Genomic DNA, 27,760 nt, shown 5'->3' on the forward strand with positions numbered 1-27,760 from the left:
CTGTGGCGGCCATTTTGCTATGGCGGTGTCTGTCAAATATGTTGTTTATTATGTCGTCACTGATGGAAAATCACAATGGAAAATTGACACAATTGCGCACAATTGTCCAAATTACAAAACATTATGATCAAGATGATGCTTCATTAGAGCAACTGTTGCGGCACGTGTCCCTTCAAAGTCGATTCTGGCAGGTTTGGTGGCCAAATACGAAACGACCGGTTCGTTATAAAATCAAATAACTGTGCGTCAAAGGAACGCCAGATTAGCCGCGAACAAACCCGAGAGGAAGAACTCGGACTTTGAAAGACCTCAGCTAGGTGAATTTTGCATCGAGACTAGGGTAAAAGATCCAATTGACATTTGCGGTTCCAGCAGGATGGTGCCACGAGCCACATAGTCTCCACAGTGGACATTCTGCATGAATGATTTAAGAGTATGGTAATCTCTCACAAATTTAATACGATTTGGTTACCAAGAGCGATTAGATGTCGATATACTTTTCCTTGTGAGGTTTTTAAAAGCCACAGTAGACCGATACCCTTAAAGTCAACATTACTCAGACATCCGTTCCAATTAAACTGGATCAAGGCGGCAGAGTCTTTGAAATTAGCACCCCTTAGAAGATGTGCGAAGTCACGGCGAACATTTGAATGATGTCATATTCAATAACTAAAGACATGGACATTAAAATTAAAAAAATCTATCGTAAACCGGAGAACATTATATACTCACATTTTAGAGATACATTTAGAACTAAAATTTAGAAAGATTCACTTCCAATCAAATTTCGTTTAAAACATTTCGTTTCAGAGGATGACTTTTTGACATCAGCTTCATCATCTAGCGGCTCCTTACACACACCAAAGCACTCATTTTTTCCCAGAGGTATAATTAATCCTAACTATCCGGGTTTTCAACATTTAGCTCACACCCTCTCAGAACATTTTATTACTAGTTCACCCTCCGATTCCTACGAGAGCGATATGTCAGAGTATGAAATGGAACTGAGCGCCGACAGTTTCGAAAGTCTAAATGAGGAGAAATCCCAAATACAATTGAACACTTACAACAATAATACTCCAGAAAAGACTATGATCTCTACTGAGCAGCAGAATAATTTAGATTTCATTCAGAATGCTGAAGCAGATGAAGACATTTGTCTTATGGAATGCAGTAAGGGTCATAGACCATCTCTGGATGATGCTACCAATCGCAATGGTCACACTAACAATCAGCCATTTAATATTGCAGATTTGCAAGATCATTTAAAGAATACGCTTACTTTGTTGGAGAAGCAAGAGTGTCTTTTACAAAATCACAGCAATATGCCACCAGTTTCGATTACACCAGATATTCTAATTAAGAATTATAATCTGCACGTGCAACCGTTGCACAAAAAAGAAAATCGACCTGATCTGCTACGAGGCGTAAGTCCTCATCTTGTACCCGAAAGAAAATATCAAGATACAAAGAATGCCAATTTGAAAATGGAAAAACCACACGGTGTTAATTGTTATGGTATGCGCAGTACGGAAATTAAAGATGAAATGTCATTCGGCTTAACACCCGTTGATATAATTGGTGACTTTGGCCAGGAAGTCGAGAGAGAATTTGGTTTATTGGTTAGTGGCTACAGACGTTTGGTTGATACTCAAGATCTAATGCAGTTACCAATGGATGAAGGCGAAAAAGTATGTAAATGAAATAATATTTGTAATTCTATTACATTTTTATATTTAACAGATTTCTGATGCAGTTTTATCGGTAGCCAAAGATCAAATTGATACTAATAAATATTTGGAGGCCTTGAATAAACAAGCCGATAACGAAGATACTGATAAAATATCGCCTGAGTTAGCTGATGATAATGCTGTTGATTTACCATTGTCTACACAAAATTCCCATCAAAACTCCCTATCCAAAGTTCATATAGAATCAAATTTAAGCCCACAACAATCACCCAAGTCCGATATCCGATCGAAACCTAAATATCAAAAATCTTCCTATGACGATCGACAATTACCCCCAGTTGCAATTGAGTACAAGCGTTGTCAACAGGCATCACGTTCAAATAAGAAATCCCAATCAAATCATGTTGAGAAATCGGCAAAAATTGTCAAAAATACCCATTCGAAACCGAGTATTGCAAGTCGCTTGTTTCACCCCAAACGTAGTAGTAATAAATCCGATGGTAATTCGAGTCGCAAGCGAGAGGAGGCCGAATTGAATCAATATCAACAATTGATCAGCGACAAAGAACAAATACTAAGCAATAGTAAATATGCAAAATTATCATCATGGGCTCAGTATCTTAAGAATTCGGTTAACGATCGTGGTTCGCGCGGTAGTACAGATTTAATATCACCAAGTGCATTGGGTAAGTTTGCTGTGGTTTTCAAAATAAATCTTAAAGCTATAAAATTCATATTTATGTAATTCAACAGAATTATTTGACGCTTATAAAATTGGTATGGAAGTTGATATGGAACAATTGCAGCAGCATTTAAAAATGGCCAAGGAAATAGAAAAGAAGGTAAGAAAGAAATTGATAAAAGGCAACAAATTCGTTTCAATATCAAACAAAATATAAAAATACTATTAACCTGAATCTTTATTAGCGGAATGTGTGTTTAGAAACATATGGTCCTAAGTTCGTTAATTTAGAAATTTAAAAATACCATTTGAATAATGACAAAGGACCATTTCAGTATTCATATTATTGAATAGATTTAACAAATCAATATATTAGGTTACCAGGCAGCCGCAAAGTGAAGACAGAAAAGAATAGCAGCTTACTTGGGACAGATAGATATGAAAAGAGAAGGGGACAGTCGATGTGCTTAAGGGTTAGAAAAGTGAAGAGGACCAGTCAATTGGCGATTATTAGGACTCTCCGTGGAGATTCCCTTGTCTGGCCTGATTAGCCAAATGCTATTCCCGATAAAGGCATTAATGAACTCTCAGAAAGACTATTTAAGGAACGATGTCCCAGAAACCTTTAGCGTAGATAATGCCTGACAATGACAAAGAAGATGAAAAATATTCTTATCCTCCTCTTCATTTTGACAACTTCTACAGAAGTCATTATAGGGCAAGCCAAGTCTTCTCACATGGCTGCCAAAAGTACAGTGACCGGTTATAACCGCCACTACATCACTAACTTGTGAGCGTGTTAAGCCAAGAAGAAATGTTGCCCGCCCTCGGTTTGGTTGGGACCATATCGTCCTGGTTATAGTGCATGTGGTTACCCAACCCCATCTAGTCTGAGTGAGTCCAGGCATTCCTGGACTAAATTAGATGTTGTGTATACACCTGTTAGAGTTTTTTATTGCGGCCTAACTGTCAGTATATAAACAAATACCCCACTGCGTCCGCTTTTGATGTCCTTGAAAGGGTATTGGGTTTCCAGGTTTTCCACAGCGCTTTCAATATCCATAGTGTTACCTATCAAAGTGTTACCTATTTGGTTTTCCTCCTGTTTAGAAGAGGTGTTCCCTTTTCAGCTTCTAATTCTATTGAGAACCTATAGTTGCAGAAAACGTATTTCGCCATTGTGAATCAACGGTTTCTTGACCAACGCAATCTCCTCCCAATACTCAACAATGTCGAAGAAATCAATAGGAAATCAAATAGAAATGGTCCATGTGTGTAATGGCATCACGTGAGAACGGCTGGAGCGATTTGGATGATTTTTTTATTCGATTTGAAAAGATTGTTTGTGAAGAAAAAACCAAACTCGGAAATTTTTTTTTGAGTCCAGTCAACTGTAATAAAAAAGCTCCTAAGAGTATGCAGTACAAATTTAGATATTTTATTTGCAAATAAATAAAAACAGGCAGGTATGTGGGTTGGAGAAACTTGAAGAACTAACATTAGTAAATCCTACCGGGCGAAACCGGGGCGGTCAACTAGTCTTTATATATATAATTCTTCAGCACGTGTGTTAGTAACTGAACTCCTCCTTAACGGCTGGGCCGATTTCGATGAAATTTTTTGTGTGTGTTTGAGTGGATCCCTGGATGATTTAGATTCACAATTGACAATGGGCATGGCACCTCCCATACAAAGTAAAAAATTATTATTGCATATCTGGAGTACTATTATAGTGGGAGTCTTCAAACTTTGTGTGAGCTATGGCACAACAACGTTTGCCGGGACAGCTAGTATATTATAAATAACATACAAATGTTAATTAAAGAGAGAATTAATAGTAAAATAGTAGTTTAAAGTATGTTTATTAGGCTGGGTCGATTTTTTTCATAAAAAAATGCATTCTACGGAAAATTCTAAGAATTTTTCCCCAAGAAACCATAGGTCTAAAATCAAATCCTATCTTGCTCATTTCAACTTTTATCCAATAAAAAAACTATTAAAAAAATATATACTGAAATATCATTGGATAAAAGTAGAAATGCGCAAGATAGGATTTCATTTTAGACCTATGGTTTCTTGAGGAAACTTTCATAGAATTTTCCGTAGATTGCGTTTTTGCTATACGATTGTTTACTTTTTTATCGTCCATACAATTCGACCCGGCCTAATGTTTATAAATATATAAACACAAAAATAAAAAATGGCCTCAAAAAGTATTGTTCCTGGAAATCTAAAATAGAGGGTATTGAATATAGTCCCTGGATATACTTTTCATTGGAAATTCATATATTCAGTGAGTTTCGTGATATGCTGGATCAGCATGGAGTGATCAATCATTTGACATGACCCAATGTAATGTCTTCTGTATTTATTTTGCATATGGCTTCACTGCATACATTTATACAATATTCAGTTACACCAAATGTATTGGTTTTTGTAAATATTTTCCCAACATTTATGGAAAAACATGACAACACTACATTGAGTCAACCATGCAGATCGCACTTCACTCACTTCACACCGGAGTTTATTAAAGCTTTCAGTTTAAGTTGTAATTTAATTTTTTGCCATTATTACTTTTTCGAAAATAATATACTTTTGTTGCAATCTCTTTGCACGTACAACAAACAGCGTTCACTATTCGTACATTCAGCCATGGAGGCAGCCAACCAGCCAGCCAGTATGTCTGTCAGTCAACAAGTTATTTGATTTTAGTTGTAATTTTAAGTTCAGGCCATAAGCTTCGCAGTGACTAACGGAATACACGAGTGTTTGAAACATAACTGATGAAGAAGAGTCAAGGTTATCAAAAGCACACTCTACCTCTCTTGGATTTCGCGTTTAAACCATTAACTATTACTAGCAATAAATAATCACAAGCTTAAAATAATCTACAAAACAAAAACTGAGAGTAAAATACAATTCGTTACACAATTACCCAAATGAAAATAATTAAAAAAACGTCATTATTTTGTTAACAACACAAATAATAACTAAAAAATCTACAAGATACAAAAACGAAAAGCGTGTCGTGTTTTTGTCCATCCTCTAATACTCAGAGATACAACTAACGTATTCGTATTAAAAAAAAACATAGCCAGCTAAAAATCTCGTACATAGTACACAGTGAATTGAATCTATTCGTTCGTGTTAAAGTGTGTTTTGTATCTTGTGGTTGAATAAAATTTTAAATACATGGTCGAAACAATAAGTTTATATGCCAAATAGACCGACCAAACTAAATAAACTTTCTGCAAAATCAGTGGCCATGGCCACTGAAGATACATTTGATGATTTTGAGGAAACATTTAAATCCACTGCGCTAACACGTCGCCATTATAAGAAGGATTCTAGGTTCGTGTTTGATTTATACACACTGTGCTATGATGAAAATGAAAGTGTTGACACAGTGGAACTATTTACATCGATTGTCAACAATACGGCTGGTAATTGGAAAGAAGAGGTACCTACTTAAGTATACATTATTATTTAAACTTTTTAACTAAACTTTAAGTTAATTCACGTACTGCATAAAAAACAATTTAAAATTTGCATTGAAATTGTTAAAACTGGTATTAGCTAAAATGACTCAGAGAGCATACTAGGAGTACTGCTTAAATCTTTCAAGTTCAAGCAACAATATTTTGATTTTGTTTCGAAGATTAAGGCAGTTTTATTTACTAAGGAAAAAAAAAACAAAACAGAAAGTAACTAATTAAAATCCAAAAACTTGTTTCTGTTTAAAAGCTAAAATTATTAAATTTTAATGAATGAATACTACTTATTTATTTTTAACACACATAACACTCACATGTATTTAAATTTTCTTATAAAAAGTCGTATCGCCAGGACAACGTCTTTTCGACCTTGGGGAAATACTTACATTTTCAAAGGGGTTAATGTACTGATATTATCGTGACATGCTATGTAAAATAATATCTACATTATCTTGAGAGTCTCAGTATTTTCCAATTATTTATTAATGTTTTCAAAAGCTTTTTTTTAAATTCTTAATATGATTCATTAAATCCTCGCATCAACAGACTTCATCATACAGCAGGAATGGAAAATTCAGTGCTATTGTACTGTTTGACATTGAGACTAGAGTGTCCAAAAAACCGGTTTCCGGTTAAACCGAAAAAGAGTGTTTTTGAAAAATCCGGTTTCGATTATTATCTGTTAAAAACCCGGTTAAGCGGTTTCGGTTTTTGTCTTCAAAAAAACCGGTTTATATTAAATTTTTATTTAATGGAAATTTTGCATTTTTGAATTCTTTATGCAATTATTTTATATGTTTTACGAAATGTTGTCAAATGCTACAATTTTCTATAAAATAAATCAATATTTTTAAAAATGCTATCAAATTTTTTCATAAATATATTTGAATAAGCTTTAGAAAATATATTTCATTAAAACCGGTTAACCGTCATACAAAAACCGGTTTGACAAAAAACCGGTGGAGTTTACAAAGATGAAAAACCGGTTGACGGTTTTTCGGTTTTGGATACTCTAGTTTTATTTTACATTTACATTCTCACCACTCAGGTTTTTGACAAATGAGTTAGGTCTTTGACAGGAAAGTTTCCGCTCTATGTATATTTTGTCTATGACTGCATATTTCGAAATTATAAGCTATTAAAAAGTATTGAACTAAAATAATTTGTCCTTGACTTTTAAAGACTAATTAACGGGATAACCACAACAGCCGAAAAGATTTTAAATCCGAAAATCGTTTGTAAAATTATTACATATTCCACGAGTACAAGGTTCCTGATTTCTAGGACATTTACCATTACCGGAAAATCTTAAAGAAATCTGTTTAGAAAATGAACTTTTTCAACTCAGATTGTATGTGTGTACTTTCAATGGAAAAATTGAAAACTCATCTGTTTCAAAAACGAATAGCAGTTTTGTGTGAGGTTAGTTGAGGTCTCTATGGGAGCTATGACTAATTATGGACCGATCGTAACAAAATTTAGTGACATGAATTTTGTATATACAAAACTTATTTGGAGCGAAATTTGTGTAGATACATATATAAATTAAACATTTATGACCGATAAAGTCCAATTTCAAGAGGACATTTGTATGGTGGATAGGTGAAATAATGGACCGATTTCAGCCAGTTTCAATAGGCATGGTCCTTGGGCCGAAAAAATTATATGTACAAAAAATTATATCGAAATATCTTCAAAATATATCTACATGGACAGCCAGCCAGCCAAACGGACATTGAAATGCATTGTTTAATCGACTCAGAAAGTGATTCTAAAGGTAGGGTCACACATAACAAATATTTGACGAAAAAGACGTAACCACTAAATAAAATATATTTGAATTCTTTTATTTATTCCAAAAATTTATTTTACTTTGTATAATTCAAAACTAAAAATTTTGTTTTATTTTATTTGATGCTGTTTGATCTTACAAAACAATTGTATGAGTAAACACGTGAAACAAATTTTTGCTAAGAAAAAGTGGTTACGCTTTTTTGAGCAAATATTTGCCATGTGTGACCCTACCTTAAGTCGATCGGTATACTTTAAGGGTGTAGGGTATAAATATCATGACATTACCTTCCTATGTTTTATTTTAAGAGATTTTCAATATTGATAATTTCATATGCACCCAGAGAATAAAATGGTAAATTTATCATCCATATGATTATCGCAATCATATAAGTATATGATTGCAGTAAATAAATATATGTTTATGGCAATCATTTCATCATTAATCATTATATCATAATATGTTGCTCCCAGATTATGATAGTCATAGGCCGAGAACAACATAATGTGGTAAATACTTCATCATAAAAAATGGTTGTCACAAGCATATATACTTATTTACTACAATCATATATATTATTACTACAATCAAGTGAACCGTAACTTTAACATATTATGGTTACCACAATCATATAAATAATTATAGTAATTATATGCCCCAAAGTGGGGCATCTCGGGTATATCAAAAATTAAAAATGATGCCAAATTTTTGTTTGCGATCCGATTTGAAAGATTATATACAGTGGTGGCCAGGAATTTAAGACAAAAATTGTTTGCTAAATTTCACGTGATTCTCAATTATTTTTTCAAATATTTCCACAAATATCTATGCATTAGGACTGTTTTAACACACAAGTGTGATTTATTCGACTGTGTCAATTCATACATATTCACCACGAACACATAAAATTTTTCTACAACTTGACCAACAAAAAATTTTTTAAATAAACATATTTTCTCACATTTATATACTTAAAATTCAGTTGATGAAATTAATTCAAGTATTTGTCTTAAATTGGTGGCCACCACTGTATATATGGAATCTACTAGAAGAGATCTACAAAAAACATTGCTTTAGCCATATATTATCCCTTATAGTTATTCGCATTTGAAAAGAAAATTTTATTTTATTTACCCACCTTGGTCTGGTTTTTGGCTAATAACGGATCCAATTCTTTCCCGATTTTATATATATAAAATCAACAACAAACTGAAAATTTATAGAAAATTGCTGTTTTGTAATATATTTTTGTCCACTGCATTACCGATAATCTGCATTACCAAACATGACAGACAACTACAAGATGAAGCTAATTACTGCGAGTTATGTATTTGGATGCCATTTGACTAGCGGAAAAGAAAAGATATACATATTATATATCAACGTGTAGGAAATTATCCTCCTCCTCCTTTCAAAAATATACAAAATGTTTAAGAATTAAAAATATTATAAAAGACTTTTTTCAAAAATATGGGAATAAAAAATTGATAGCTGATTTTTTTGGAAAATTTTAATTTTTAAAATGCAATAACAGTTTTTTTATGAATCGTTTTTAATGAAATTTTACACTTATATAGAAACTTTCCAAATCGAAAAGTGAAAAAGATATTTGTGAATTGTTAATGACAACCCCACAATTCCCAAAAAACTTTCCAAAATTGCCAAAATTGGGATTTTTTAGATTTATTGAAGGGACCAAGCTATGAAATCCCTTTGCACAATATTGATGAATATATTGGGACATACAAAACAGGTCTTAATTTTATGAAATCAGCTATGCGATTTGAGAAAATGTTGTCTAAAGTTGAAATTTATATAAAAAATTGATCTACTTCGGAAGGCTTGTGGACCACGCAATAATACGAATTTTAATATTATTTTACTTTTACTATTCAAATGTGAATAACTCGTAAACTATACGGGATAATATATTTATATATAATTTCATATATATATAAATCTTTCAAATCGGATCACAAACAAAAATTTGGCATCATTTTTAATTTTTGATATACCCGAGGTGCCCCACTTTGGGGTATTGTGGCTCGTGTTATAACCCCTTAGTGTTATAAGCCCAAATTCAACACCTACTTTATAGCCATGGGAAATTTTATTAAAATCGGGCTATTCGTTTAGAAGTTACAGATTTATATCCACTTTTTTTTTCAGATCCAACACTAGTATAAAACGAAAAAAAATAATTATTTAATTTCAATGTGTAATTTGTTTGTGTGTACAGTAGCCGAAGAAAGTCTACATACAGGAGAAATTATTATGTTACTTTAATTTAAAGCAGTTTGTTTATGAGATATATAATAATACATGTCTTATGTCGATTTTAGCAAAAAAAAAATTCAAATAACGCCCAAAAGTTCACCGTTATTAGTGTTATTGATTCTGAGTAAAATAACGAAAAAATTATTCTCGGTCACACCTACTTTTAGGTGGGCGGGGATATTAAGTTTCAAAATATTTTGAACATAAAAGCCCAAAAAACCAAAAAAAAAATCGTTATTTGACTCAGAATCAAAAATTCTAATAACGGTGAAATTTTGGACGTGATAGGAAATGTTACTAAACCCGACTTAAGTGATGTTGTTTTAATTTTTTTTAGTGTTTTTAACTTACAAATACAGCTTTAAACGAAACAGGCACACGAATTTACTTATGAAAGCTACACGTAAGAAAACAAATTAAAAACATTATTGTTTTTATGAATCCACACTTAATACAAAACCATTAACGGTATCTTGGCACCAATATTTGTTGACCTGTGTAATCTCCTGTACGCAACATGTTTCTCTTATTTTTAAATAAGCTATGAGGATTTCCTGATAAATTTTTTGATTACGTCATAGTTAATAAATTACACTATACAACAAAATCAAATTTTTTCCAAAATTACAAGGTCCGACCAATAAAATTTGATAGAGGAGACAAAAAAAAAAGACACGTGTATCGGCGTTTTGAAAGTTTACATCTGAATTTCATTTGAGGGCGGGTTAAAGTTTGGATTTATGCGAAATTAGCCCTAAGCAAAATTTCACGGACAATATTTTTGTGGAACATTTTAACCCCTTAAATCCTTGTTCTAATAGAGTTTGTTGTTTTTAAAAGAAGGACAAAAAAGACCCATGCCTTGAGGAGTTAGAGGGTTAACATATTCTACAAAAATGTTCTCCGTAACATTTTGCATAAATTTACATTTTATACCTAAAATGTTCTTTAAAATAAAATTCTTAATAAATGCGAAATTAACCCTCGGCTCTCTTTTGTTGTCTTGTTTCTGACTTTCTGTTTAAATTTTCCGTTTTGGTGTATTTAGGGACTTATAGTAAAATGTTACGGACAATATTTTTGCGGAACATTTTAACCCCATTCATCCCTGTTGTAATGGTGTTTTTTGCTCATTTTTAAAAGAAGGATAAAAAAGATCCATGGCTTGAGGATTTAGAGGGTTAACATATTCTACAAAAATATACTCCGTAACATTTTACATAACTTTGCGGAACACATTTTAAACCTAAAATGTAAGGATCATATGGTTTCTTATGACGATTAACAATAAGAATGTACCAGAGTTGGGAAACTTTAACCCCCCCTCAAATGAAATTCAGATGTAAACTTTCAAAACGCCGATACACGAGTCTTTTTTTTTTTGTCTCCTCTAACAAAATTTATTGGTTGGACTTTATGAAATAAAATTGTAATCTATTTCACTGTATTAATGTAAGGAAAAAAACTGAAATGTTAGTAAGACATTCGTTTGTACTAGTGTTGCCAAATGTCCCGATTTACCCGTGATTGTCCCACATTTATCCACTCAATCGTGCGTCGATCGTAATTCCAGCTTTATTTAGATTTATCAGAGCTAGTACTTAATTAACATAAAGTTATAAAAGAAATGTTGATTTTTAACTAACTTAATTTTATAACATTAAATTACACTAGTTTACAAAGTTTTTGTCCAGACCGCCTAACTTCGGAAAAAAATTAAGAAAGAAAATATTAAAAATTAATGTTGATTGAAACAAAGCATTGAAAATGAACAGTATTTATTCTGTTTTATAAATATTTTCATTTGTCTCCCACGCGACACTCCAACTATATGGTGCCAAAAACCTTGATAATTCCGTTCAAATCCGGCACAGTGGGGTCGATCGGAAGAAAAGTGGTAATAAATCTGTCATTCTAAGCTACTAGTCCGATTGCAAATTGATGTGCAACCAAATCAAACACAAAAAAAAAAGTTGAGATACAGGGCTTCAAAGTTGACCATCTTCAGTTTGATAAACATTGCTGAACGCGTAACTTGTACAGATACGGAGAGATATTAAATGAATTTTGGTTAAACGGCAAATAGAATAGTAAAAAAGATCCGGTTTATTTTACTAATTTTTCTCTTATACTTTAAAAGAATTTAAGTTTCAATTTTGAATTTTTAGATTTTTACCTTGACTTTAATTGGTTTTTTGCAAATATCTTTTGTACTAGTTTTCCAAAAAAAATAATTTTATATCTAATAAACTCCAAACTCACATAGGAATATCTATGTACATTAGTGTTAATTTCAAAATTTGATTTGCGGGTATCATCATTTTTCCGAAGGTTTTTGCGTAAATTAAAATAATGTCGTCGTTTTTTTTTTTGGAAAATTTTCACTCCATTTTAACCACTCATTTTAGAGGGTATAATAAAATAAAAGTGTTTGTTCGTATTCGATGAACTCAAGAACTATTACACCAAATTAAGCAACCATTTACATATGGGGGATTTCATGTCAAGTGAACCAACTTTTAAAATCGATGTCTTCCGATCGGGATTAAATTTACACCAAGGTTAGACCGATATTTTGGAAAAAAGTTCGATTTTTCCAATGGCTACAGTGGCTCACAGCTTATTTCGTGCATATGACTTTTTATAAAAGATTTCGTTATATTTTTATAATTATCTTACATACTAAAAAAATAACACCGACAAATACTTGAAAATATGGTATTATTAATTGTATTTACAAAAAAAAAATAAAAACAATTGATTTATTAAAAATATCTATATATATAAAAATGAAATGGTCCATGTATGTAATGTCATCACGTGAGAACGGCTGGAGCGATTTGACTGATTTTTTTTTTAAATTCCTGGTAAAACTCGGAAATTCTTTTTTTTGTGATTCCAGTCAACTGTAATAAAAAAGCTCCCTAAAGTATGCAGTACAAATTTAGATATTTTATTTACAAATAAATAAGAACAGGCTGGTGTGCGTGGGTTGGAGAAACTTGATGAACTAACATTAGTAAATGCTACCGGTCGAAGCCGGGGCGATCAACTAGTTTAACATAAAAACGAAATTTCAAGAAAAATAACCTCACAGTTTATTTCGTGCACATATTAAGTAATTCAGTAACTTAATATGTGCACGAAATAAACCGTTCAAACAATAAATTAAAACAATTTTATTCATATTTTAAAGAAAACTAACATTTTGTGGGGGGTATCCCTTTTCGTTTTTTAGTCTAGCTCGTATTTTCGAGATATACCGTCGAAATATATTCGAGATATATGGAGGAGGTTGCACAACATATATTCGCGTAATTCAGAAACCGTTTAGTTTCTTGAATAGAATGAAAAAACCTAAATTCCGCAATAAAATTACCTTTAAGTAAGGCTTAAAACCTTTTTAATCTTCGCAGTCGTTTTAGAAAAATTTCGAAATTTTTGGTTTTTAAAACGGCGTTAAAAATTGTAAAATTCATATTTTTTCACACATATAGAAAACGAAGTTCCAAATAAAACAAGCCCTAAATGATTAAAAGCTGTTCACAAAAGATAAGATACATAACTCGTAGCAATTAGCTAAATCGTGCACTGTTTTCTATGTTTAGTACTGCAATAGTCAGCAATGCAGTGCCCTTTTTACAAAACGGCAATATTCTGTAAATTTTCTGTTTGTTGTTGATTTTGAATCCATAAATTTGACTAGTGGAAAAGATAAGATATATACAGTAGCCCAATAAAGTCTACATACAGGAATTCAAATTAAATTTCTTTCGTTGAAAGCAGTATTTGTAAGTTAAAATTAATGAAATATATTTGTTAAAAAAATAAATTCACACTAAAAAAAATTAAAACAACATCACTTAAGTCGGGTTTAGCAACATTTCCTATCACGTCCAAAATTTCACCTTTATTAGACTTTTTAATTCTGAGTCAAATAACGAAATTTTTTTTGGGTTTTTTTGGCTTTAATGTTCAAAATATTATGAAACTTAATAGCACCGCCCACCCAAAAGTAGGCGTGACCGAAAATAAATTTTTCGTTGTTTTACTCAGAATCAATAACTCCAATAACGGTGAACTTTTGGGCGTTATTTGAATTTTTTTTTGCTAAAATCGACATAAGACATTTATTATTATATATCTCATTAAAAAAAAACTAAAAAAACTGCTTTAAATTAAAGTAACATAATAATGTTTCCTGTATGTAGACTTTCTTGGGCTACTGTATGTTATATATATCACCGTATAGGAAATTGTGTCTTCTTTTCAAAAATGTATACAATTTTTAAGAATTAAAAAAATTTATAGAAGACTTTTTGTTAAAATGCTGGAAAAAATTTTAAAATGTTATTAGGCGATATTTGCTTGATCTATCTCTAGCCTCATTGTTAACCAAAAGTTTCAATTGACCCCCTGCTTAGGACATGCAAGTGTTAAAATAACTATTCACGTAGTTGTAACTAGTTGCCACCCTAAACGATAGGTAAAATAAAAAGTTGGGGACAGTCTACTATAACTGCTGGAACCTTTAAAATACAATACATAATGACCGGGCGTTAGCTAATCTAATATCGTTTTAATGTGTTTTTCAAAATGGAACTGCAAATCCGTTATACATACATATATATATTTTGAGAAACATGTTCATTTCCTGTTTTCATTATGATGGCCCTAAAGCAGTGGTCAGCACTCAGCTGGTCAAAGTACAACAGTGAAATAAAGTGAATAATTATATTATGTTAAGACGTGCCGCAAGCCCTCTGAAGTTTTGAGATGCATTTATAAGGGGAAAAAATGCATTTTTTCAGTTTTTGCAAAAATTTTGCCATTAAAAAATTACGTTTGCATTTTAATATAAAAGAATTAAAATGTGTACATAACAGTAGATAAATTGGACTTATGCCAAAATATTGCCAAAAATTATTTTTTCTCGAAAATTTCAAAATTTAAATTGCAGGTACGGAAAAACTATAAGAGATATTTTCATAATTTTTTCACATTATATTCACATTATTATATTCTCAATAAATCCCAATGAGATGATCAAAAAATTCTGAAATTTGTTTAACAAAATTTTTAAAAATTTGAAAATGGAGTTTTGAAACTGCCGTTAAAAAATTTTATTTTTTTGGTCATACTTGCGAATAGGTTAACGGTATCCTACGAAGACAAAAACTGATATACAAGTAAATATGGATATATTTAAAGTAAAAATGAGCTTTTATTTTAATATTTACCAAAATATGTTAATTTTGTTCCTACATTTCTTATTCTAGTTGCCTGAGACACGTTAATGGCCTTTACTTTAACATTTTTTGACCAATTTCTGTTTTTTATGTCTCATTAGAACGACAATTATGTACACATTTTAATTCTTTTAAATTAAATTGCAAAAGTAATTGTTTAATGCCAACATTTTTACAAAAACTGAAAAAATGCATTTTTTTCCAATTGTAAATGCATCTCATAACTTCAGAGGGCTTAACGTCTTAACCCCAACCGATATACCTAAAATTTTTTCATAATGATTTTTTTACTAATGTTCACCAAACTGGGGGGTGAGAATGGCCAAAATCCAACTTTCGTTTATTAAGGGCCACCCTAATGTACATGAAATATTTTAAATTATTCTCTACTTTTTGTTATCGTAGTTGTATTTAATAGATCGTTATTATCGATATGTTCTTGATTTTCAAAAAAAAACAGGAACAAGTACTCAAAGATTAATACAATATTTGCCGATTTTTACCTAGACATTCAATAACTTCTACTGTTACTAAAATTCCAACCCTCAAATAAAAAAAAAACAGTTTAACACATGACACCATGCAGACACACACACACAAACTCATTCAAAGAGAAGGACTGGCCTTCAAACACTGATGCATTCATATGTAAAAGAGTTCTTGGAATATGTTTAAATTGCGGGAGGTACAACAAAAGTATAATAAAATGTACCTTCTTACACGCGCAGTTGTTTTACTTCTTAAGAAATATTTATGTTTAAAAAAAAGAAATAGAGTACGAAAGAATATTGTAGAAGTAAAAACATCTGCTCCATGTTTTTTTTTTTAATCGTAAGTAGTAACAGGGATGTAAATTACAATTATATGATCAAAATTGATAAATGGCACTTGTTTTGGCCTAAAATTGTACCATTCACTGTTTTATTTAGATTTTTAGAAATGTAAACCGTTCTAACTTCATTTTGGGAAATATGAAATTAGCTTCAGGGGTCAAATTCGCACACTCGTAATCAAAATAAATTTCGAATGATTATTAGCGTTCGAGTAAAAATTCATTCGTTATCGAGAGTAATCATTATAATTTTCTGTACATTTTATTCGATATCGAATAAGACAATCCCAAAATTAAGTATTCGATCGTGTTCGACTGCGGTAATTGGCCCCCAGATATAAACAATCTAAATTTTACTTTGGTACCAAATAGTGTTTTGAAAAAGTACTATTAACTTTTTCAATCTCACATTTTTTGAAAAAAAAATTTCTTAAGTCTTTAAGTAAAAGGAATGAATTCAATACATTTAACTGAATAGTTAAGAGATAAAATTTATGTTGATCTCGAAAATTTCCAAATTATTGGATTCAAAGGTGAATTATAATACAACATCTGCAAAACACACTCATTATAAAGCTGTCATTGTTACCAAAATGACCAAAATCAATTTTATACTTGAAAATACCTAGAGTTTTCTGGAATAATTCGCACCGGTCAATCTTGGCATTGAATCTTTAGATCGTGCAGTTTTCCATATGCTTTTTTTAATGTTCATTCGAAAAACCCCAAATCTATATATATAAAAATGAAATGGTCCATGTATGTAATGGCATCACGTGAGAACGGCTGGAGCGATTTGGCTGATTTTTTTTTATTCGAAAAGAAAAAAAATTAAAAATTCCGGGTAAAACTCTCATGATGAACTAACATTAGTAAATAGCTACCGGGCGAAGCCGGGGCGGTCAACTAGTAAATAATAATAATAAGCGGACTATTATTGCCGAGATTCAAACGAAAAACTGTAAAAAAAATTTCACCTTTAAAAAAAAAATAGAGTACTAACTTGTTTTCTTTCTATTTTCGTCAGTTTTTAATTCCCGGGAATCCCGACTAAAAATCCCGGGAATCGGGTAGTGAAAAATTTGCAAAAAAATTCCATTTTTCGGCTGTTTTTGTAAATACTATATAACATTTCGCTATCTTTCCATGAAAAATTCCAAATATTGAAAAAATTTACCTTTGATCTTCACTATTTAAGGGTTAAAGTTTTTAGATTTTAGTAAAACTTTCAGACTATATTTAAAATTACTTGGATTATAATATTCTGGATAGCTCCTACTTAAAAATCATAACAGTAAGGGAATTCGGCTCATTCGCCAAAATATGGCCAAAAAATTTGTTTTTCTCGAAAATCGCAAAATTTAAATCGCAGGTACGGAAAAACTATAGGAGGTATTGTCATACTTTTTTCATATTTTAATTCCCTATTATGTTGTAAATAAATCCCAATGTGATGATCAAAAAATTCGTAAATTTGTTTAACAAAATTTTTAAAAATTTGAAATTGGAGTTTTGATACTTCCGTTAAAAAAATTAAACTTTTTTGGTCATACCTGCGAATAGGTTAACGGTATCATACAAAGACAAAAACTCATATTAAATACAGTTTGAAAGCTAATTTTATTCAATACAAAAATGTTGCATAAATCAATAATTTCAAAATGATGTAAAGTTGTTGCTTTTAACCATTCCAAATAATGTACTTTTTTACCGTTGAAATGTACCAAAATAAAAGTGCAATTGTATCAGCATTTTCATCCCTGTATAGGAATGCACACATGTTTGAATCCCCCTGAATCTAATCAGGGTTGAACAGAGAAGTTCTTGTGGTTATTGTTGTTTTAATGGATGAGTGTGTGTGTTTAACCGTTGTAAGTGAATACACGTATGTATTGTTTTTGTTTTCGATTTGTTGTTGTTTCTGGCACTGATCTACGCAAAGGAAGGATGAATTTCTGATGAATATTTGTAATGTTTTTTCTTAAATGAAATCAGTGTTAAACAGTCGTTAGGATCTTCAACAACTCGTTATCGCTAGTTTTTAGTCTAAAGTTTATTTTTTTATTTGTCTCCACATAGAAAATGTTTGATAAAATTGTGTTTGAAGTCAGAACAATGTTCTTGACAAAATTTAATCGTAAATTGTACAAATACAGATCATGCGGCCAAAATGATCGCGATTGTGTCGATGGCATGTTTCCGCGCGTGTACAGTGAAACTAAATTCACAAATATTGAATTGACTTTGTTTACAAAGGATGCATCGTGCATTGAACCTGAATTTCTCATAAATATTGTGGATAAATTTTTACGTGTAACTGATCCCAGTGTAGAGGATTATAAAAGATATAGTGTAAGAAATTTTAAATATATTTATGAACAATTATTTAACACCAAATGTAAATAATATTGTAGGCATTAGGCCAATAATTTCACTCTCAATGTTACATTTCGCGTAAAACTAGTTTATTGTTAAATTAAAAAAGTTGAATTTTGTCAAGGTGGAGGAGTGAACAATTCGAGCGAATTCATCCATAAAGTTACGATTTCGCCTAAGTGGAATTTTCACAAACCTAAATGTATGCCATATGTACGGGAACATAGAATTTAAAATTCGTGTATGGAGTATGCAGACCATCTTTTTAATGTCAAACTCCATATATAAATAAATGCCTTACTCTGTTAAATATTCTTAAATTTAATGTTCTTGTATGCATGGTTTAAATTATTTTCCGAGAATATTTCACTAAGGCGAAGTCATATTTTTATAATCAGCTCAAGCAATATTTGCGAATACATTTGTCATCCTGTTAGCGGAAGCAAGACATGTATCTAATTGATTTTATTTTAATATTATAGAGACGCAGTGATCGTGAGGAAATTCGAAGACGTTTGGCCATGGGTGCTGAGGAGAATTGCAATGAACAGCAACAACAAACACAAATACAACCAGAACGAAACTTATGGAAACCCAGTATACAATCGCGTTTACAAACTGGTAAATTAAATTGCAAATTTTATATACTTACAAACATATTTAAAAGTAAATTTCTGACTAAATAATTTCAATACGCATATTTTGTTTTGCAGATTTTAATCGCATTACAGAATTATCATCCGATACCGAAAGTCATAGTTCCGATTCGGAAACTTGTCCGAAATTATCCAAATCAAAATCCCAAATTGGCGTATTTCCATTTAATGGCAGCCAAATATCAATAACCGATAATCAACAATTGCATCCATATCATGGACGACCCCTTTCAGTCAGCTGTTCAAATAATTCAAATCTTAACAACAACAACAATACAGCAACAAAAACACTAACCACACAACAGCAACAACACCAACAATTGCAACAACAACTAAGCGAAACATTTAGCAATGAAGACAGAGAGTGTGATTTCTTCACCAAACAAGCAAAATTACAAATTGAAGCCCGTATGGCCTTGTCGCAGGCCAAAGAAATGGCCCACATGCAAATGGAGGTATGCGACATATTGAAATTAGTTTTTAATCAAACGAAATCTTTAACATTTTTATTGGATTTACAGATTGAACGTCAAAATCAACGAGTCTCTCCCATAACAGCCATAATACGTGATTCATTGGATAAAGTTGGTGTACAAATAAAACCTGACAAACGTCGTTTATCTCGACAATTGTTAACCGACATGAATATAGCACAATTACAGATTTTAGTCAATAATCTACACACACGCATTGAAGAGTTAAACGAATCGCTTGTTAATTATCTAATGGAACGTGATGATTTACACGACAGTCAGGATACCATGCTAGTTGATATTGAGGAACTCACTCGTTATATGTAAGTATGTGATGAACAATTTAATGGATTAGTTCTGTAAACATCTACAGATTGCTTAAATGTTTACAATTGCCAATTTCCTCCTCCCCTTAAACAACGCCATGTTAAAACCTGTCAGAATGTTACATCCTGCGTTTATATATAAACAGAATGCACTATTTATCTATCGCAGTGGTGGGCACTCAGAGCCACCAGGGTCTGCACATATTCGGTTATTTATCAGCAAACAATACAAAAGTCAACAAACTTTATAAAAATAATAAACAAATCTCAATAGCTGGACATATTACAACAGAGAAAGAAAGTGCATGACTAGACTTGCCACCTTTTAAAATTTCCAAAACGGGACACCACTAAAAGATCATTCAAACAAATTCGTTTATAATTATTAGGTGTGTTCATTTACTTTGCCAGTAAATACTTGCAACAAGAGAATAAACTCAAAATTTACAAAATTACTCTCTTAAATTCTCAAAAATAGTAAAAAGTAAATGAACGCTTTTCCAGTAACAACTATTTTATACACACAATTTTCTTATTTTATTGCTTTTAAAATGTATGCTTTGTCGCAAATATGTATATGCTTTGCCGCATATAATAGCAATAAAATGGGATATCGAACATAAAAATTTATTGATTCTTTTCGAATTTATTAACAATTAAGCGAATTAGCCCATTTTCACAAAATGTTCATTTTTTTGGTTGATATATATAATCAAAATTGATTATTTAATGTTCTTCATTCGATTGATTGAATTTTGAATACATTTTCCCCATGCTATGTACAAATTTTCACATATACATATATTGCATTTCAATCGGCTCAGTAGTTTCGGAGTTATAATAACAAATTGTAGTAAAAAAATTATTTTTCACGTGAAAATAGCAAATTTTTTATTTATTTTTATTAGATTTTATCTAATATGGGCTTTCAAGGTCCTTATTATATTTAAATGTAAATAAAAGAAATAATTTAATTTTTTTTTATCCAACGTTTCGCTGTTTATTTTTCAGCATCTTCAGGGATAGTTTTTTATTAAATCTGCCGTTTTCGATTTTTCATGAGTTTTTTAAAACAAAAAAATTTGCTATTTTCACGTAAAAAATATATTTTAAAGTTTATGTAAATTTGTTCTTTTCAAAGTTTACTTCAATAATATCCGACTAACCCTTCTTGAGTTATCATAAATTATGTAGAGAAACGTCTAAAAAAATTCACAATTTCCAAAAAAAAATTAAAAAAAAACTTCTCCATAGAATTTAAAATGTGGACCATATTTGTACCACTGGAACCACAAACATCAATTTTGTTGCCCTGTGTAATTAAAAAATAATAATCAGCTGTGTTTATAATATCATCTTATTAATACACTTTGTCTTAGGATTTTTCGGATTTTTTTTTAAATTTTCAATTTTTTTTTTAATATTTAGCGAAAAAAATTTTTTGAAAAAAAAAAAATCGGGTTAAAAAATATTTTTCCGTTTTTGACCCATTGTAGGTCCAACTTACTATGGTTTTATATACGTCATTGCAAAGGTCTTTGAAATATCTATCATTAGATATCCATATTGTCTATATTAATGACTTAGTAATCCAGATATAGGTCAAAAATCGAGGTTGTTCTGATTTTTTCCTCATATCTCAGCCATTTGTGGACCGATTTTGCTGATTTTAAATATGTATCAAACTTCTCGAAAGCATTTCTGACAGAATTATTGAAGATTTGGATCCCGAAGATATCTGGGGTCTTCAGAAAATTGATTTCAACAGACAGAAAGACGGACATGGCTTAATCGACTCCGCTATCTATAAGGATCCAGAATATATATACTTTATAGGGTCGGAAATGAAAACTGCAGAAATTACAAACGGAATGACAAACTTATATATCACCCTTCTCACGAAGGTAAAGGGTATAAATATAAACAAAAATTGTGTATGAAAACATAAAAAATTCAAGATTTAAGTGACTTAACGAAATATTCTTTGAGTAGATTTGTTTGTATTAATTTGGGTTTTCGGAATTTTCTAATCTAATCTGAATTACTCAATGGTTTTACAACAAAATGTGTCATTTTCTGACGTGTGTATGGCAATACTCCGCAGTTTAAACTAGAACGCATAAATATCAACGAGTGTTAATATTTAATAGACATTTGATATGAAGGCAAAAACTCGCACTTAGTCGGATTTAGATTAAGAACGAAATAAAGATTCACATTCTGCAAATGGATATTCCTAAGACCCCTTTCACACTAGGCAATTTAGTTGAGCATGTCTCTTGTGTTTATTGATGCCAGAGGTTATGTCGGGTTATTGAGAAGAAAAAGGTCGTCCATTTTACTGTATCAATTATTATAATTTTGATGACCTCCAGTCTAATATGATAATATAAGATGAACATTGGAGTTGTCATTCGAATAATCGAGGAAAAAAATGATTTTTATTCGAGTGAATAAAACTTTTCAGTTTAGAATAAAAAAATATTCGATAAATAATAGCCGAATAATCGAAAATAAGATAACATTTAAAAAAATAGTTTATATAAATATTGAAGACAAACTCTCAAATATAAAAATTCAATAATGTTAAATAAAGATGTTCATCATTGGAACATTTTCCTATATTAATTTTTCATAGATTTTAATTAAGATCTCTAGATTACAACATTATCAAACTTAACTAAGACACGCAAATTTAAGGAAAACATGATCAAATTTCTATTTTGACCCAATTAAGAAGCTTATTGAAATCGGTGCATGACTTCATACTGCGACATATTAACACCTCTCCGACCTGCCCTATAATCATGATAAAATTATTGTCTATATCTTATGATTTAACAAGGTAAAATATGGTTAAAACTGAACCATTCCCGAACTAAATAAAAAAATGTAATATTTTATTCGATCAAAATTAAACTCGAATAACACCGTGATTTCAATAATTGTACAAGTTGAACTCAATTGTTACTTTAATATAACATTCATAAATTGATTTTATCTATTTTTTATGTATCTTGCTAATTAACTTTTTCTTTAAATTTCAGAGGAGCAAAAGAACATATCGCCCAGCAAGAGCGGATATCATCTGTAAACAAATGTTCAAAGTAGATTATTATTATTCACACACAAATCCTTGAGAAGAAAACAATATTTATTACAAAGAGAAAATGAGAAAAAAAGGAAAAACCAAAAATGGCAATGTTTATTAATTTATAATTTATTTACAATATTATTAATTAATAATAACTACGAGTATATACATACAACAAATAAATAAAATATATAAAAAAACTATTTGAAAAATACAACACTTGCATACAACATAAATACAAAAAAAAAATAAATAAAAAAGAAATTGCATACATATACGAGTACTATTATATACATACCAATACACAGTTAAACACCTACATGCATACATAAATAAATAAATACATAATATATAATAATAATAATAACATAAATACTTATATAAAATATATATATATTTATGATAATTATGAATTATACCCCCCCCACTTCTATTTCAAACAACTTAATAGAGTGTTCTAAACTGCATCTCTCTTAAATAAAATTTAAAACGAGTTAAATTTCAAATTAACAAAATATATATAATTCTAACTGGCATTTTATTTCCAATAATGGGACGTAAGTAGTTTTTCTTCTTGGTGATTTATTCCTGGGAAATTATACATAAAGCGCATCTAGTAAGTTATCCATTCGAATAATCGAGCAATTTCCTACGAATAATTATTCGAAGTATTTAATACAAGAATTATCGAATAAAAGGATTAAATGCATAATCTACTTTAATTAAAAATGTTTGTGAATCTACAATGTGAAATTATAAAATTAATAATTTTTATTCTGATTGAAAAAATTATACATATGTTTTTAAAATCCGACAAAGAAGCATCACTCACATATCACCCAAAACAAATACGCACTTTGTTGGCGATTCTTTTAGCAACATGCTCACCATCGCGATGCATCGAATCCACGAGAACAGTGGGAAACGCATAGCGAAAGCTTAAGTGAAGGCATGAGAATGCAATCACGCGTAACTGAGCCTAACCAGCAGTATTCAGACGATATTATCAACCAATCTCTAATGCTGATTGAGGACATGTGCATATCCATTAACAATAAATTCTTAACTGACCTAGGAATGCCGGGTCCAATACGGCACATAAACAGTTTGCAAGACAGAGACCTGATGCGAGAACAGCACTTCGATGTGAACCAGCAAAAACAATATGTGAAAACTCAAATCAATCATTCAAAAAAAAGCTTACGAAAAAATTATGCAAGTTATAGCAAACGGAAATGGCGGACTTTTTTTCCTCTTTGTCGGCGTGGGTTCGAATGCTGAATTAGTTTGCACTCGCAGTGGCATCATCGGAATTTGCATCGACGTTATTGGACGACGGACACACTGCGCACTCCAACTCCCACTGAATTTGAACCAGATAGAATCACCAACTTGCAAAATTAGTAAAAACTCAGGTATGTCCACAATCCTTAAAAGGTGCAAAATTATCATTTGGGATGAATGCACAATGCACAGTGGGGCAGAATCGAAATTTTTTGTAAATAAATCTGGAATTTAGTGTTTATAAACCGGTTAATTTGAAATGTTGATTTTCGGTTAACCGGTTTATCCGGTTTTTATCACTCGGTTAACGGGTTTTTAAAATTTGGGAATAAAATTAATAAATTTCATGTTTTGTGCATTTTTAGTATTCATTCGATACACATTATTGGTATGATTTGAAACCTAAACTGCTGATTTACAATACAAACCTCTTTAGATTAATATTTTTAAGAATTACAATGATTCTATATAGTAGAGGACGATGAGTTTACTTAGATACTTTTTCAGAGTCAATTACACATAATGAAAATATTAAAAATTAAAATTAAATTCCTCATAATTCTATAAGTTTAGGCTAACTAAATCTTACTAATGCATTATAATGATTCATTAAAAACTTATTGATGATTTTACCAAACGTTAAAATGAATTCGATGTACCTATAAAAATTTGACTTCATTAGTGTGTTTTGTTCTTAAAATTTTAATTTATTAATCATTTTGTTAGCTTTTCAGAAATATTGCAGGAGTGACAAAAAAACGTTCTGAAATCCATGATATGAAACATTTTTGAAATCTGATAATTTAGTTTTATTAATTATTTGGTATGATTTATAATGACAAATAATCACACCTAAGAAGAAGTGCGTTTTCATCCTTTTTTAGGACTTGTAACATTTTCTGTTTCGTATCAGAAAGTTAAGGTGATAATAAATTTCAAAATTATCAAAAATTTAATTAAAAAATTGATTTACATTTTTTGGTTGGAATTTAATGAATAAACCAATAATTAAAACAAGTACGTATTATATATTTAGTAGCATATTTATACACAATTCCATTTGACTGAGATAATAATTTTGCAATTTTTACAAAATAAAATGGACTTAGCACTTTAGTATATTCATAGTTATTTAATATTAACCATTCCTGACTACTAAAAACTACAAATTTTAAAGCTGTATAGACTTTATTGGACATTTTATGTTTTCTACACATATATGACGGTTAACCGGTTTAACCGGTTTTTTCGATGTCGGTTAACCGAAAAACCGGTTTTTTAGAAAAGGCCAATTTTCGGTTAACCGACAAACCAGTTTTTTAAAAAGTCGGTTTTTTATAAACACTACTGGCATTTCTAAACGGTTGGTCCGACCGGGCGTAGCCAAGGAGCATTCGAGTTTAAGTTATTAAAATTTGCCATACCAATGCTCCAGGGGAGTCGATATGGGGGCTCAAAGTAGTGTACCTTCGACTTGTAAAATGTTTAAACACGTGGCCTTTTTTTTTCTCCCATCCGATTTTAAAGATTTTAACTCTATTTATCTCTTATAATTTCCGAGTTATAGGCATTTCAAAATTGAAATTTTAAAATTTGGCCATACCTTGGCCCGCAATTTTAAAAATATAGGGCGTAATTTTGGACCGAATGGACTCGAATTTTTAGTTAGTTAGACAACTAAATTAGCAATAACATACAAGAGATTTGAGGTCAATATCTATTATGGATCCAAAAATAAACGATTTTAAATTTAAATATTAAAAAAATAGTAGATTTTTGCTGTTTTTTGGGCGAAAAGGTGACTTAACTCTTTTTTTCTTAAAAAAAAACTAATTTTTATCAAAAATTCAACTTGGGCCACGTTTTCTAAAATCCCAAAGCTGGGATCAGAAAACAAAAAGCAGCTTTGGAAACTGGAAGAAAACCCAATAATATTAAACAGAATTCTATTCCAAGGAAGGTGGTTTTATTCCAAAAATTTTAGTTTTACTCTTTATGAAATAGCAAAATACTAAATAATTCCACTTTCGATCGGATAGAATTTTGTGACTGCCGTGAACATTCGAGTTTTTGGAATATTTTGAATAATGATCTTGTTATTGGTCTATTTGGGTTTAATATTTTTTCTTGTATGAATATTTTCTTGTGAAAATCAAGTTCAAAATAATCACATAAAACTATGGAAAATAATTCCCGGGAATTCTCGCACAATTTCCCGGGATTTCGAGATTGAAAATTTTGCGAAATTCCCGGGATTTTGGTGATTGGTTTATATTGTCATAATGCCCTAATATATTATGATAGTTTAAATAAATTTTTGTTGTGTATATGCCGATGTTTTTAAAATGCTCCTAGGCCAAAAATTATACACGTCGTGGATCGGTGGCTCAGAATTGATTTTCATTGGTAAAAACATAAATTTTTAATTTATAACTGTGTCCGAGATATCACGTTAACTTTGAAAGCTTCTCCTTAAAACCTCACTTTTTAGAAAGTTTGGTTTAGTTTAGGGATCGATATAACAACATTGATCGCCCCACTAACGCTCATTTATGTAAAAATGTCTCTTCTCTGAAATCAGTAATCAACGTTCCTATTGTTTTTCAGTATTTTGTATAGACCACACGAATTAATATAGTTAGTTAAAGTTTTATGTTTATTACCGTTTATTTTGTAATCGGTTCCGCTGTGCGATGCTGCAGATGTAACAATCCAGTTTGTTTATTGTAGAATAATGTCGGTACATATTTGTAGAAAAAAACAAATAACGAATTCCAAAATAAACACTAATGTCAAATTCTTAAGTTTTCTCCAATTTGTGTAGTATTTTTGAAATAATCTTAACAAGACTACATAAATATTTAATATTGATTTAGTGAAACGCCACCATTTAAACGCTTTGTGTACTGTGTCTGTCCATAAACTAAACATGTGTGTTTTAATTGTGAATAAGTAAAAATGTTTTACTTGTTTTGAATTTGAGAGAATAAAAAACCGATAAATCGTTAAGCTGTATGTACCACTGTACATATTTGTTTTGACACCCATGGAAGTCTTTGTGTGATACGAGTATTGTTTAATGACTGTCTTGAAGAGTCAATGAAATAATTATCATTCATGCACTTGTTGATGCATTTAGAATAAATGGCATTTGTAGAACACACTTATAAATAAATTCTTGTACGTATGTATGTAATAAATAAATACATACATATGTGCTGTGTATTTACAATTACTGCAGCAATAAAATCCCTTTTCGAATAAAGGAACAAAAATTATGTGTTTGTAAAATTTCTGATTAAATGCATCCATAATCTTTCAGAAACACACGCTAGCACAAGTTCACATTTACATATTGCTAGGTATAAATATAAATTATTTCAAATAAGTAATAACAACAATTTTATTTTATTTACTGTATGTACATTTAAAAATTCGCACTTTTTTGTTTTCATTTTTGGTTTTCATTCAGCCCCATTCCAGTATCTCGTTTCAGAAACTTGTCAGATGTTCTCGAAACGAAAATTAAAT

General features: G+C 30.7%; 1 protein-coding gene across 1 annotated transcript in view; it reads left to right on the forward strand.

Annotated features, from left to right (window-relative positions):
- The window catches only part of Schip1 (Schwannomin interacting protein 1), a 43,266-nt gene extending 19,797 nt beyond the window's left edge, over nucleotides 1-23,469 (forward strand). The window contains exons 4-10 of the mRNA XM_065501784.1: nucleotides 811-1,691; nucleotides 1,744-2,377; nucleotides 2,445-2,533; nucleotides 18,879-19,017; nucleotides 19,110-19,507; nucleotides 19,574-19,848; nucleotides 22,899-23,469. Coding sequence (XP_065357856.1) covers nucleotides 811-1,691; nucleotides 1,744-2,377; nucleotides 2,445-2,533; nucleotides 18,879-19,017; nucleotides 19,110-19,507; nucleotides 19,574-19,848; nucleotides 22,899-22,962 — 2,480 coding nt within the window. The 3' untranslated portion in view covers nucleotides 22,963-23,469. The remainder of the gene's footprint in view (nucleotides 1-810; nucleotides 1,692-1,743; nucleotides 2,378-2,444; nucleotides 2,534-18,878; nucleotides 19,018-19,109; nucleotides 19,508-19,573; nucleotides 19,849-22,898) is intronic.
- The last annotated feature ends 4,291 nt before the right edge of the window (nucleotides 23,470-27,760 follow it).

Source organism: Calliphora vicina, chromosome 2 (assembly GCF_958450345.1).
Source record: "Calliphora vicina chromosome 2, idCalVici1.1, whole genome shotgun sequence".
Taxonomy (NCBI): Eukaryota; Metazoa; Arthropoda; class Insecta; order Diptera; family Calliphoridae; genus Calliphora; species Calliphora vicina.